This window comes from Porites lutea, chromosome 9, assembly GCF_958299795.1.
Source record: "Porites lutea chromosome 9, jaPorLute2.1, whole genome shotgun sequence".
NCBI lineage: Eukaryota > Metazoa > Cnidaria > Anthozoa > Scleractinia > Poritidae > Porites > Porites lutea.
In genome coordinates, this window is record NC_133209.1 from 31,346,579 (window position 1) to 31,360,388 (window position 13,810).

Below are 13,810 nucleotides of genomic sequence, written 5' to 3' on the forward strand. Positions count from 1 at the left end.
GTATATATGTGCCCCAAATTTCACAGTTGTAGGATATAGGGGAATCATCATGTCGATATTTTACAAGCAAGCATGAAAGGTTTTAATTTGCTGATGTCTGTGAGTTTTCTTAAACCAAAAAGAGAATGAAGAGCCTTCTCTTTCAAGTGTTCTAGTGAAATATTAAAATTACCGGTTGAGGAGATACAGTTTCCTAAACATGTACATTCAGGTACATATTAATGTTTCTTTACCTACATGGAATTCTAGGTTTGAGCTTTCTTCGCTTGTTATTGAAAGATCATAACTTTGGTCTTTTTGGAATTTATATCTAACATCCAAGAGTTACAAAAAGAGGATAGCGTGTCGAGACAATTCTGTAATCCTATTTTGGATCGTGTTAAATATTTAAATCATCAGCATATGAAAGCGCATTTAATTTGGAACCATTTGGAAGGATGAAAGATCTACGCCAGGTTTAAATATGGGAGTTATAAGACCGTCGCACCAAGTTTTTAGGCACTGTTCCTTAGCTGAAAACAGTATTTTTTTGCAAAAATATGACAATTTTAGGGGTGTTTTTTGTACATGATAATGTTGTAAATCGTGGGAAAATAGACGAAAAAATCCAAAATTCTTAGATGAATGGAATAGCCATGTATAAATTAAGTGAAGAGGATGAAGAACGTAAAAAACAGCCTAGTCCCTAGTCAGTGTAAAGAAAAAATGTCATTGAAATTGTTACTTCTGCATATTTGCTGTATCTTTTCCTCTGGCAAAGCATTTTAGATTACCATGCGTAGGGAAAATGGAAAAGTAAGGCTGGGCGAAAAAGTGACTATTCGAGGGAACGTCATTTTCGTTTACGGTAGTGGCCGTTTTAGAGAGATTCCTAATTAAAAGCTTCAGCGCGCTAAGTTCGGTAGGTGCTTGTTCCTCGCTCCAAAAATAGCACGCTTTTTTCGCTGCTCACCCGTCTGCCTGGCAGAGGCGCTAGTTCGGTTGCTGTTTAATTATACAAACAGTAAAGGCGACCAAGGGAAATGTGATTGCGAGCTCAGTAAAAAATGAAGGGCTGTACAAATAAAAAGTCCAGTCAAAATAAAAGAACTAAGATCAATGCTTGCAACTTGTCTTTCAAGCTGGAAGTAGGGACGGCTGTAAAGTTTGGGGGGGGGGGGGGGGTGGGTGGTCGGGACACTTGCCAGCATCATCTTGGTGGAGAAGAAGTGGTCGGTATCGGACCTTCTTCTAGAATCTTGGTACGGTATAAATTAAAGCCGGTATAAAGTTGGGAGGAAAATGCCCTGAGGACTCTGTCGTGATCACAGAAAATACACGTCACAGGTTCTGGTGTAAGTGACTTACTTGTGGTGCTTATCTTCCGTGATAAAGTGGCAGTTGATCAAAAATTATTTGGCCCCAAAAGATCACACCAAAAACTCTTAGAAGCCTGAGGACGAGTTGGTGCGAAAAATGGCGCGAGCTCTAAATGAATTCAAAGTCACGTGTTAATCGAATCCACATGGTCTTCCAAAATGGCGGAACAAATCGTCCGACTTTACAGCTTTCCCGGTTTATCTTCTGGACGGCATGATGTGACTTTATCTAAGCTGAAATCAGCCTCAACACGACTGGAAGTAACAAACCTAACAACAGAGATATGTTACAATATTAGCGTGCAAGGAAATGAATGCTTAAACGCCGATGAACTCAAGAACTTGTTTTGGCTTTTGACAAGTACTTTTGAGGAAGATACTGTTCGCAAAACTTCTTTCCTTGATGAAACTGCAAGTACAGACGGTTATGGCAAAGTTTTGATTGAAATCGGACCAAGGCTTAACTTCTCAACGGCTTGGTCAACAAACGCTGTGTCCATTTGTCAATCCATAGGTTTAGAACAGATTGATCGAATCGAAAGATCAGTTCGGTATTTGATTGAAGTCAGGCCCAAAGACGATTCTACAGATATCACGAAAGAGGAAGAAACCGCTTTTGCAGCTAAACTTCATGACCGAATGACCGAATGTCGATACGAAAAGCCGTTGACTAGCTTTAAGGTAAACGTTCGTGCTGAAAGTTGTTATGAAGTTGATGTTATGAACGACGGTCGCTCTGCTTTGGAAAAAGTTAACCGAGATCTGGGGCTAGCATTTGATGAGTGGGATCTTGATTATTACACCAAATTATTCCGGGAAAGAGTTAAAAGAAATCCCACCAGCGTGGAATGTTTTGATTTGGCCCAGTCAAATAGTGAACATTCTCGCCATTGGTTCTTTAAAGGAAGATTGATTGTTGATGGACAGGAAGTAAAAGATTCACTGATGAAAATGGTGATGAAAACACAGGAAACAACCAACAACAACAGCATCATTAAATTTAGTGACAACAGTAGGTAAGGCATGACAGCTGGTCAAATCATCCAAACGTTATCTCACCCAGACATGAATATTACTTCACCCAAAAGTTATTCTTCCCACGTGCTACAGTGTACATGCCATGTAGGCATGGAAAGGCATAGCCTGGTGAGAGATAATTTGGGGGTAAATGATATTGGCAGTGAAGCTTATGGTGCAGAACACCTGTCTATTGCATCAGCCAAACCTGTTCGTTCACGCTTAAGTCTGTGAATAATGCCATCTCTAGAGCTGCAAATAGTGGTGGGTCCTCGGACAAATATGTATGATTTAAATCTGCCCATGTCTGACAACATCGTAACTCTGATTGGACCTAATGTCCAGAAAAACTAATATCAACTTCTATTGATTTGCAGTAAATAAAATTTACCCTGAACAATTGTGAACTGTCTTCACAACGAAATAACATAATTGTGGTGTATGTATGGCAGTGACCAGTCTAAATCTGAATCCCATGACTCAATTTAGTCTGGCCACATTTTTGTTTTCTGCAACTAAAAGAGAGACTTAGCTAGATGTTTGTCCTTGTAAGGAAGAAAAAAATATTCTTCACTGCTCTGCATCATTAATTCCATCTTGCTGCCTAAAGATGTATTTTCAGACTTGGGGTGGGCCAAGTTATGGAGCTGTGTTCTTTTAAACCCAATTCAAAAAACCAAGGGAAATTATAAATTTAATTAACTTTACAAATGCAGACTCACCAAAAAAGTCGTATAATTTTTGTATTAAAGTGGCTGAAACCCAGGTGTCATATTATACAATGTACCAGTACATACAGTTCACAGTAGTACAGTGTAAGTCAGGCAGAAAATAATTTTATATTGGGATCATCTATAGTAGGTGAATATTCTTATTTAAACCAACTTGAAACATCTCAGACCTGGTTGTTGACCTAAGTGGTTAATTAATTTCCAAAGTTATCGGTTGTCAGTCAGTGAAAACCACATGTATATACGTGTACCAGCACATGGTTCATTTTAATCTTCAAAACACACCATTTTTGTTGCAAACTGTACAGCTTGCCTGTCATTGTTTTTTTACAGTGCTATCTCTGGTTATAAAGTTCCATTGTTATTACCTGTCACCTGTAAAGAAGCCACCAAATTTCAGTTAAAGCAAGACTGTACAAGGCACATCATCTTTACTGCCGAAACTCACAATTTCCCTACAGGTATGAGTCACTTTTTAACTACAGCGTGGCAGAAATAGCTTTCACATTGAATTGGTATTTTGTAAGGCAGTGGACTTGAACTGAAAGAGTTTCACATTACAGTAAAGCCTGCCCACAAATGGCCGGCTGTAATACTAAATTGGTGACATGTCTCTTTTGAATTACTGTAGGTGTTGCTCCATTTGCTGGTGCGACAACAGGAACTGGCGGACGCATTCGGGATGTGCAGGCAGCTGGAAGAGGAGCCCATGTTGTGGCTGGTACTGCTGGCTATTGCTTTGGTAACCTTCATATTCCAGGTTAGAAAAGCAAGTATTATGCTGTATACATGCGCTGTAGGCTGATAACATTGTTTGTGGCTATCACAACTTATTTGATAGAAAATGAAGAAGAAATTGTCTTGTTTACAAGGGACATTCTATTTCCTTGTTTCTTGCACATAACATACCATAGTAATTGTCTGTAATTTAAATAAGATACCCACATGTTTAAAATCTTGCTTTTGGCCTGTTTCTAAGAACGCTTATGTAGTTTCATGGGAGACCAGGCAAGACTTACCGAAACTTCTGCTAATAAGCCCCCTCAACCGCCCCCCCCCCCCCCCCTTCAGTTATATGACCATCTACATGTACATGTAAACAACAAAATACATCCGGTTATAACCTCCCCTCTACAGTGTAGATTGTATTAAAATTAATAATTAGGTTTTACAACATTTTGAAGCTTAAAAGTATTTTAAAAAAAGAATTTTGATCAGCACTGCTCTCTGTAGCTTAAAAATAGAAACTGGAAGATTTACAATCCCCAAAACTCTTGAAGAGACCTTAGAATCTGGGATCATTGCAACCAAAATTCGGTTGAAAATGAACTGCACATATTATTTCACTGTGATCAATACAATGATTTGAGAAAGACTCTTTTTATTAAAATCAACGACCGAAATACATTATTTACAAATTACAATATCCATGATAAACTCTGTTTTTTTTTTTAACAATACTGATTCACATATGAGCAGGCTAGCTGCTAATTTCATCTTTCAACCATTTGAAAGACGAAAGAAACATAGTTAATTCTACCGTTCCATCATATCTGCATTTCCTTAAACTTAGCTGTTTATTATTGTTATTTTAATCGGTAACACCTGTACAAAATGGTAATACTGAATAAACTTGTTGTTGTTGTTGTTTTGAAACACTTTTTCTACTCTGGTTATAAACCCCCAAAATAGTAGAAGCCCTCTTTGTTTAGAACCTCTTATGAAGTTGTATATAAAGCCCAGGGCTTGCAAGAGGAAGTTTACAGTATCTGCATAAGAAACAAAATCAAAAGCAGGATCCAGGATGGGATGTGGAACAGAACTGGCACAGAAATTGGAACCAGATCAGAAGTGATTCTTTATATTTCTGATTCCTGCTTTTCCATTTTGTCCATGTTTGTTCAACTTATTTTTGATGTTATATGTATGTTCAGGTTATGAACTTCCTTGGGAAGATGCCAAATTTGTTTATCCCAACAACATGGCACCACCTTTAGAAATTGCGATTGAGGCAAGCAATGGAGCATCAGACTACGGAAATAAGTTTGGAGAGCCAGTTCTTGCTGGGTTTGCAAGATCATTTGGTATGATGTTACCAAATGGAGAGAGACGTGAGTGGGTGAAGCCAATAATGTTTAGTGGGGGAATAGGAATGATTGATGGTGAGGGAGTGACAAAACTACAGCCTGAAAAAGGTAAGAAAATATTTCAAAAAAAAAAAAGGAAGAAAGAAAGAAAGAAAAGAAATGAAATAGCACCTTGTGCAAAGAGGTTCCATTTTGTCCACTAGAAAATCCTGCAGCATGTTCTGTCCACAGGCAAAACTGTTTGATGAGACTCCAATCTTCACTTCCTTCAAGTCCCAATAGTGACCAAGATCAATTTTCTCCTAACAATATCCATACAATGTCAAGAGATAAGTTATGAGAATTAATAAAATGATCACCCAAGACAAAATGCCTTGATCTATTATCAAATTCTCTCAACTAATTCTTTAAGGAAATATGGAGATCAGTTTGGAGAATTTGTACATGGATACTGGGGCTTAAAGGGTTATCCAGGAGTGACAGGTTTCATCTGAAGATGCTTGTCTTAATCAGTTTATTGTTTGTGGTTAATGGTGTGCAATTAGCTCAGTTAGAAGGATGCTGGTCTGCTGAGCAGGAGGTTGTGAGTCCAAATCCTGGCAGAACTACATTTGTAAAAACAACTTAGGTCTTTGAAAAACTTAAAACTGTGAGATCATTCTGCCTGTATGTGAGGTCACTACCAAATCACTAGGTCATCTGAATTGAGAAAGGGTTTCACTTGGCCTTGTCTCCCCTTTCACATCAGTTGGAAGGGGACCTTAAAGAACCTATGACAAGTCATTGTTTGAAAAGAGTAGGGAATGAAGGCCTTGCAGTGATGACGTAGTCTATCTGACTTGTCCAATCATTGGTTGGATTGGGTGAGATGAGATTAGACTTGAACTTAGGTGGGTGAAAAATGCTGCCTTTGCATGCTGATGCCTGATCTTACCTCTTTGGTCCCTCTGGAATTCAGCCACTGGTTGTAAAAGAGGGAATTTAGCACTGTTTATTTACCGTAGTTTTATTTAACTTTTTTAATAAAAAGGAATGGAGGTTGTCAAAGTTGGTGGCCCTGTGTATCGGATTGGTGTTGGAGGTGGAGCTGCCTCTTCAATACAGGTTCAAGGGGATAATGAATCAGAGCTGGACTTTGGTGCTGTTCAACGAGGTGATGCTGAAATGGAGCAGAAACTGAACCGAGCCATTCGAGCCTGCATTGAAATGGGTTCTGGTAATCCTATCTGCAGTATTCATGACCAAGGAGCTGGAGGGAATGGTGAGGGCTTCAACTTTGAAATTATTACTATAACATGTATCATAAAGTAGTAAAAAATACTTAATCATCCCCCCTTTTAATAATCAATTTATGGCTTTTCAGTGATAATGAAACAAATAATAAATTATTTGTTTCATAACAAGGTTAAGATTCCCAACTGGCATGATGCGAGCCAGCATTGTTTTATTAAAAAAAAAAAAAATCAAGTAAAGAATTGAGATGATTGCTAAAAAGTCACTGTCTTTTTCCCAAAATAACTGTACAGAGAAACTGCAAAGTTAATAAGGAATAAAACTTGTCATAGAAATTATGTTTATTATGTTCCTCATGCAGGGAATGTACTGAAAGAGATCTCTGAACCTGCTGGAGCAGTTATTAGAGTTAAAGACTTCATGCTCGGTGATCCAACCATTTCCGTCTTGGAGCTGTGGGGTGCTGAGTATCAGGAGAGTAATGCATTACTGGTGCATGCTGAAAACAGGCAAACTTTGCAAGACATTTGTGATAGAGAGAAGGTGCCAGTCTCATTTGTAGGGGAAATAACAGGTAAGCAGTGGTAATCCAAAAACAATGCAGAGGATTACTTTATTACTTGTCCATGAGGCCTCACACCTTACTGCTGCCCAAAAATAAAACGTTGTATTGAGAAAGACACTGAGTTGAATGAACCTTCATATGCCACCACTTCTCATAATAGCAACCATCTTCCACAAATGACCACCTTTCGAAAACACCCAAATTTTCCTAGAAGTCTTGTATCAGAACCTCTCTTAAATGATCACCTCTCGTAAGCAACCAAGACTACTTTTTTGGATGATGTTTTTAAAATTTTTCATTGTTTAACTCCCTGGTAAGTGACCATTTGATGCATGGATTGATGTCTATCTTTGCTTTATGTACTACACTTTTCACAGTATACAAAGAACTTTTACTGACAACATGAAACTGCACAATAATATGAATATGAAATTGCATGCTATGGATTCTCGTCCAAAATGTAGATGTGTTCGGATCTTTTCTAGGAAAGGACCCCTTGGTTTGATTCTCATAAACAACTACCAGTAAGTGACCACTAAATGTTTGCGATATTGGTGGTCACTTGTGAGATATTCAACTGTACTTCAGTTTCAAAGCTTTTCCATTGATCCTACCAATTTCCAATTTTGAGCTTGCACTTGGGAGTGGATCCATGTTTTGGTGACTTGCTTCTAGGGACTATTTTGGGAGACAAATTTTGACCCACATACCTACCCAACCTTGTAAAAGCCAATGAAAGAATTAGTGACGGCATTTTCAGATCAGCTCCTATAGTGGTGTTTGACACAACACTGAACTAGACTTTCATGCAGCGTCAAAATGGCCAACTTGGACTACAGCGGGGGATGGCGACTTAGCCTGCTAATATGAATAGCTCTTAACATTACCTGCAGTGGCAAGAGATTTTTTGTACAATTAGCAAAGAGAGGTGGCCATATGCACAGGTGAAGGAGCCACTTGCGCACTAGATAATGAAAAGTGGTGGCCAAATCTAAAAAAATTGGTTGTCATGTTATTATTTTACATGTTAACAGGAAAAACATCCAGAACATCCATTTTTGTCCTTCATAATAACTCTACCTCAAGTTGGTACTGGGGGGTACCATATACAATGTAACTTTTTGAACTACAAGATGTCTTCTGGAGCAACAGGCTAGTTTCTTTCTGGGATTTAAGACATATATATGTTTTTTAAATTAGCAGGCTTTTTGAATGCCTAATCACTTCCTCAGGTGTAACTTTACACATTTGCAATAATACTTGTATTATACAAGGCCTTGAGCAAGGTGTGATGAAGAATTCATGGGACTACATAGTGAACAATGCTTAAAATTTAGGCACATTTCAACCTGTATGCCCTTTATGAAGTAGTTAATAAAACTACTGTCATAAAAACCTTATGTTTCACTCAATTTCATCTGGCAGGTGATGGAAGAATTGTGTTGGAAGATGAAACTTCCCATTTTGAAAATGGAATATCAACAGAGGAAAATGGTGTGCCAAGCAAACGCCAGAGAACGACAACTTATCCGGTTGATCTGGAACTTGAAGTTGTGCTTGGGAAAATGCCACAGAAGGTTCAGTAATATTATTTTGTTCTTTTCATAATTGTGAAGCAGTTTCTTTTGGCACTTAATTGAAAAATAACACTATTTTTCTTTAATTTTTTTTCAGGTTTTTAATTTAGAGCGTGTGAAGTCACAGTTAGTGCCACTGCATATACAACCTAGTTTTACAGTGAAGGAAATGTTAGACAGAGTGTTACGTCTGCCAGCAGTTGCCAGCAAGAGATATCTCACAAACAAGGTAGTAAAAAAAAATAAGCTAGAGGGTATGAAAACGAGCTCTGGTGACAATGTTGTTTCTTCCATTCTCTTCCATTTTGCGTACTTTAGTAGAAAATATTTCATGTCAAAAGTGATCACAAAGGTAACTGTTATACAACACATTTAACAGTATCCTTCCAGCAAATCAGTGTTATTGGTGAATAGCGAGAACATAAATGAATAAGGATAGGTAAATAATATTGATAAATACAAGGGTAAAATAATACACTCTCAGTATGGTAACCCAAGATGATCTAAAGCAGTGGTATATACATGTAGAAGTAATGTGTAACAGGCTCTAAGTTGTTTTTTTTAAATGTGTACTTAAGGTTGACCGCAGTGTCACTGGTCTGGTTGCCCAGCAACAGTGTGTAGGTCCACTGCATACACCAGTGGCTGATGTGGCGGTGACAGCACTGACACACTTTGACACGGTGGGCTCAGCCACTGCCATTGGAGAACAGCCAATCAAAGGCCTAGTAGACCCAGCATGTGGAGCGAGAGTGGCAGTTGGAGAAGCTCTAACAAATTTGGTGTTTGCAAGAATAACTGATCTAAAGGTATCAAATTCAAGCTTGTTTCCTCTAGCCTCCCATGCGGGCAATTTTTAGGGGAGTCGTACTTCCTCCTCAGTCTCTCCTAAAATGCCTGTGTTTCCTGATGCAATGCTTTCTTTTGTTTCAAGGAGATCCAGTGTCCAAAGAATTTATTGATACACAAATTTTTTTAAAGTGTTTTTTATTCTTTTTTTATTTCCTCATCTTGTAATGATACAATGATAAATAAATTACAAACAATATCAGAAAAATAATGGCAAGAAAGCTCAAAGAAACCATAAGGCTTATGCAATGTGGGCTTTCTCTACTAAATTGCTAAAAACACTGAATATTAATTGAATGGCGACAACACACTGTCTTGATGTGATAGTTTGATGAAGTAGTAAGCTTTTAAATCAACTGAATGAACTTGCAGTGTAGAAAAACTGTTACACCCATCAGGGCTGTCATTAAGGGCCGTAACCTGTAACACCTGTTATGGCTAGAGCTCACCTGATGATCAAAGTGGAAAGCTTAAGGTGGCACTGTAAATTTTTGTGAGATGTTACGGGTAAATCTTCATTTGCTACAGCTGCTTCAAAACTTAATGTCAGCCCTGCCCATAAACAAGCATACATTAGAATATTTGTGAAAGCCGCTCAGTTGAAGTATTGGTGTACACTCTTCTGTGATGGGGAACAGGTGATAAATCTGGGGTGCCACAAAGCAAAGACTAAGAATTATTATCAACCTGTAATTCCTGAAGGAACAAGTGAAGCAATTCTCACTTTTGAACGTATGGATTGAATCCTATGGTTGGATCATAAAAAAGTCTCTTCATAAGTACTGTAACATAGCACTTTTTGCTTTCTTAGTATTTTGTTTTTACTAGATAAAATGTAGAATTTTCCTCGAATTTTGCCTCTTCCTGTCACTGAGAGTAAAAGTGTTACTGTAGTACAATGGAAGTGAGATGCTTTGAATGGTAAATGTTTCATGAACCATTCAACCTGAATGCTTCCCAGATAAAAGCTGTTTTTTTAGTGACATTAATTCCTCAGGATGGCCTCCCTATATTGGCCATGTGTGCTGATCATTACTCACTGACATTTTAAGGTGGACAGTGTTGAAGGTCACGTTATTTTTGTACCGCAATTTCTTCCAATATATAATTGTCAGTTACAAGGCCACAACCCAACAGTACCACCGAAGGAAAAAAGTTCCTGTCGCCTAAGTTTTGTTTCCAAAATTTCATGTACATGTAGCAAGTTAAGCGATAAAATATCATTTGAAACAAAAAATTGTACTAGCTTTGAAGGTAAATTTAAATTTTTGCAGTCTGTACTACCTCATAGTGTCATTTACCGTGTCCATAGTACGTCTGGTTAACGGTCATCAGGCCGCCGACGAAATCCACACCAAGACATCTAATCGCCACCACATAAATATAATAACTGGAATAATTGACAATGTTTTCTTACAATACCTGGGACATTTACTTCTTCCTCAAGCCCAAAATCAATATAAGTTTATCGATTTTAATTGACACCTTGCTTTGAACTTTTTATCTTTAGTTTTATTTTTGTGAATAATTTGCAACTTTTTAATGCCTTAATACGGCTTATTTGCATCGCTCGAGAAGTGTAATTTGTTTAAAATCCAACAGCCTTCTTATGAAAGTTGGTTAATGTTATCACTTGAACCTTACCGGCAGGATGTTAAATGCAGTGGTAATTGGATGTGGCCTGCAAAATTACCAGGAGAAGGTGCCAGTCTGTACGATGCATGTGCGGCTATGTGCAGTGTCATGTCATCCCTTGGCATTGCCATTGATGGTGGAAAAGACTCGTTGAGCATGGCTGCCAGAGTGGGAGGTGATACCGTTAAAGCACCTGGCTCTCTGGTTATTTCAGTCTATGCGGCATGTCCAGACATCCAAGCCACAGTTACTCCAGATTTGAAGATCCCAGGTGAAGGAGGGAACCTGGTCTGGGTCAAGTTTGGTGTTGATTGTAACTACAGGCTGGGAGGAAGTGCTTTGGCGCAGGTGTACAATCAGCTTGGAAGCGAGGCACCTGATTTAGACGATCCAAAGGTAAGAAACCATGTTTCAATGAAAGCACCCTCTGGAATATTGGAAACAGTTGTCCGCCAGTGACAGATCTTCTTTTACAGCCCGGTACTTCTACTCACACACACAGGTGATCGTGTCTGTATACAGCTATTTCAATGAAATTGTCGAAAAGCCTGCATGACAAGACTAGATATGCTCAGTGTGGGCAATTAAATAAACACACCTAGCAACTGTTCCGTTATAAAATCACTATCGTAAACCTTTGTAACGTTTTATACCATCTTGTGGCACAGACAACCACAAAGTTATGACAGAATTACAAAGGATTTACAGACCTTGTTGGACCTTGTTGTCCTGTCGCCTACGCTTGAGGCGCTAGGATCCGTCAACGTTGGTTACTATTTTCAATAATCTGGTCGAGTTTTATCTCCCATGAAAACCTCTTTAGAAGGCCAGAGTATGACATAGCATTGTCAGTGATGGTAGAACATTACATGCATTACACAGCCGACCACAGACTCTTCTACTCGGAGTTTGTGTTGATCACAGTTTTTATTTTATGAATGAAATAAAAGAATTTCATATTATTTTGTTTCAGATCTTCGAGGCTGCTTTCAGGACCACACAGGAACTGATATCACAGGGTCTTATCGTGTCTGGCCATGATATTAGCGACGGAGGCCTGATTACTACTCTTTTGGAGATGGCCTTTGCTGGAAACTGTGGCCTGACAGTTGACATTCCTTGTTCAGAAAACAGTACCTCAACAGTGAGCAAAGTAGCAGATGTGCTTTTTGCCGAGGAGCTTGGAATTGTTCTGGAAATTGAAGAAGAGAACACTGAAAAAGTTTTGAACGCCCTCCGTGAGAAAGGCGTACCTTGCCACCAAATTGGCAGATCAAACGGGATTGCTGATGATGCAGTTGTTTTAGTCCGTGTCGGGGGTGAGCTTGTGCTGGAACAGAAAATGGTGGATTTGCGAGATATTTGGGAGGCAACTAGTTTCCAGTTGGAGAGACTGCAGATAAACCCACAGTGTGCACAAGAAGAAGAAGCTGGGCTTCGTACAAGGCGTGCTCCAGGGTACAAGCTGTCATTTGAACCAGTGCCTTTACCCCCAGTGAACACTGATGTTCGTCCGAAAGTGGCAATTATACGCGAAGAAGGAAGCAATGGAGACCGGGAAATGGTTGCGAGCTTTTACATGGCTGGATTTGAAGCTTGGGACATTACTATACATGACCTGTGCAGCGGAAAAATGTCGCTGGAAGATTTCCGTGGGGCAGTGTTTGTTGGTGGGTTTAGCTATGCTGATGTGCTTGGATCAGCCAAAGGATGGGCAGCAGTGTGTAACATCAACCCCACCGTTAGGGCTCAGTTAGATGCTTTCTTTGCCAGACAAGACACCTTTAGCTTGGGAGTGTGTAACGGCTGCCAGTTGATGGGCCTTCTAGGCTGGGTTGGTCGGTATACCAAGAGTCACAATGATTCCAGCTCCAAACAGGGTGTTTGCTTCACCCACAATACCTCTGAGCGTTTTGAATCGCGGTTTGTGACAGTCAAAATCCAGTCCAGCCCTGCCATGATGTTGCGTGGTATGGAGGGATCCACTCTGGGTATTTGGGTTGCACATGGCGAAGGACGAATCCAGTTCCGTGATGACAGCGTGCTGCAGAATATCAAAACCAACAACCTTGTACCACTTTGTTATGTAGACGATGACGACTGTCCAACCACGCAGTACCCGCTTAATCCCAATGGATCCCCTGAGGGGATAGCTGGTCTCTCCTCTCCTGATGGACGGCATCTTGCAATGATGCCCCACCCAGAGAGATGTACGTTGCTGTGGCAATGGCCATGGATGCCTCGTGATTGGCAGAATACTCTCGAGGCATCTCCATGGCTACGCATGTTCCAGAATGCCTACGCATGGTGCGTGCAAAGTCAAGAAAGTTAAAATGTATTCCCTGAGTGTTTTCTGTAACCTATCGGAGGGCATTTCTGTTTTTGTCGAGAGGAAAGCATTATCAGAAGCACTTAGCTTGAAAAATTACAGTTATTTCTGTACATCTTTCATATGTTATTGAACTTTGATGGAATCATAAATTCTGAACTATGGTAGTTTAGGAGGTTTGGTGTCTTAGTTGTTACAATACGCCTTATGGAAACTTTTAAGAACACCCTTGTTACGGACAGTGAAAGGAAAAGTTTACTTCGCGCAAGCTACTGTAAGTGTTTCCGTTGTAGTGGTTTCGAGCTATTGCAGACTTTTAGGCTTGATTTGCAGTTAAAGCCTTATAAAACAATACTGTTTTTTGTAAAGTTTGTTCATCATTCTATTTAAAGTAATAAATTACTATACCTTGGGTATTCTGATTGCTAT

General features: G+C 39.3%; 1 protein-coding gene across 1 annotated transcript; it reads left to right on the top strand.

Moving 5' to 3' along the window:
- Window positions 1-1,512: 1,512 nt before the first annotated feature.
- On the top strand, window positions 1,513-13,803 carry LOC140947761 (phosphoribosylformylglycinamidine synthase-like). Its single transcript, XM_073396943.1, has 11 exons — window positions 1,513-2,374; window positions 3,440-3,567; window positions 3,738-3,866; window positions 5,041-5,301; window positions 6,224-6,454; window positions 6,788-7,000; window positions 8,417-8,568; window positions 8,666-8,797; window positions 9,147-9,377; window positions 11,068-11,448; window positions 12,026-13,803. The coding sequence occupies exons 1-11, from the start codon at window positions 1,518-1,520 to the stop codon at window positions 13,382-13,384; spliced, it is 4,074 nt and encodes a 1,357-aa protein (XP_073253044.1). The 5' UTR covers window positions 1,513-1,517; the 3' UTR covers window positions 13,385-13,803.
- Window positions 13,804-13,810: the final 7 nt, after the last annotated feature.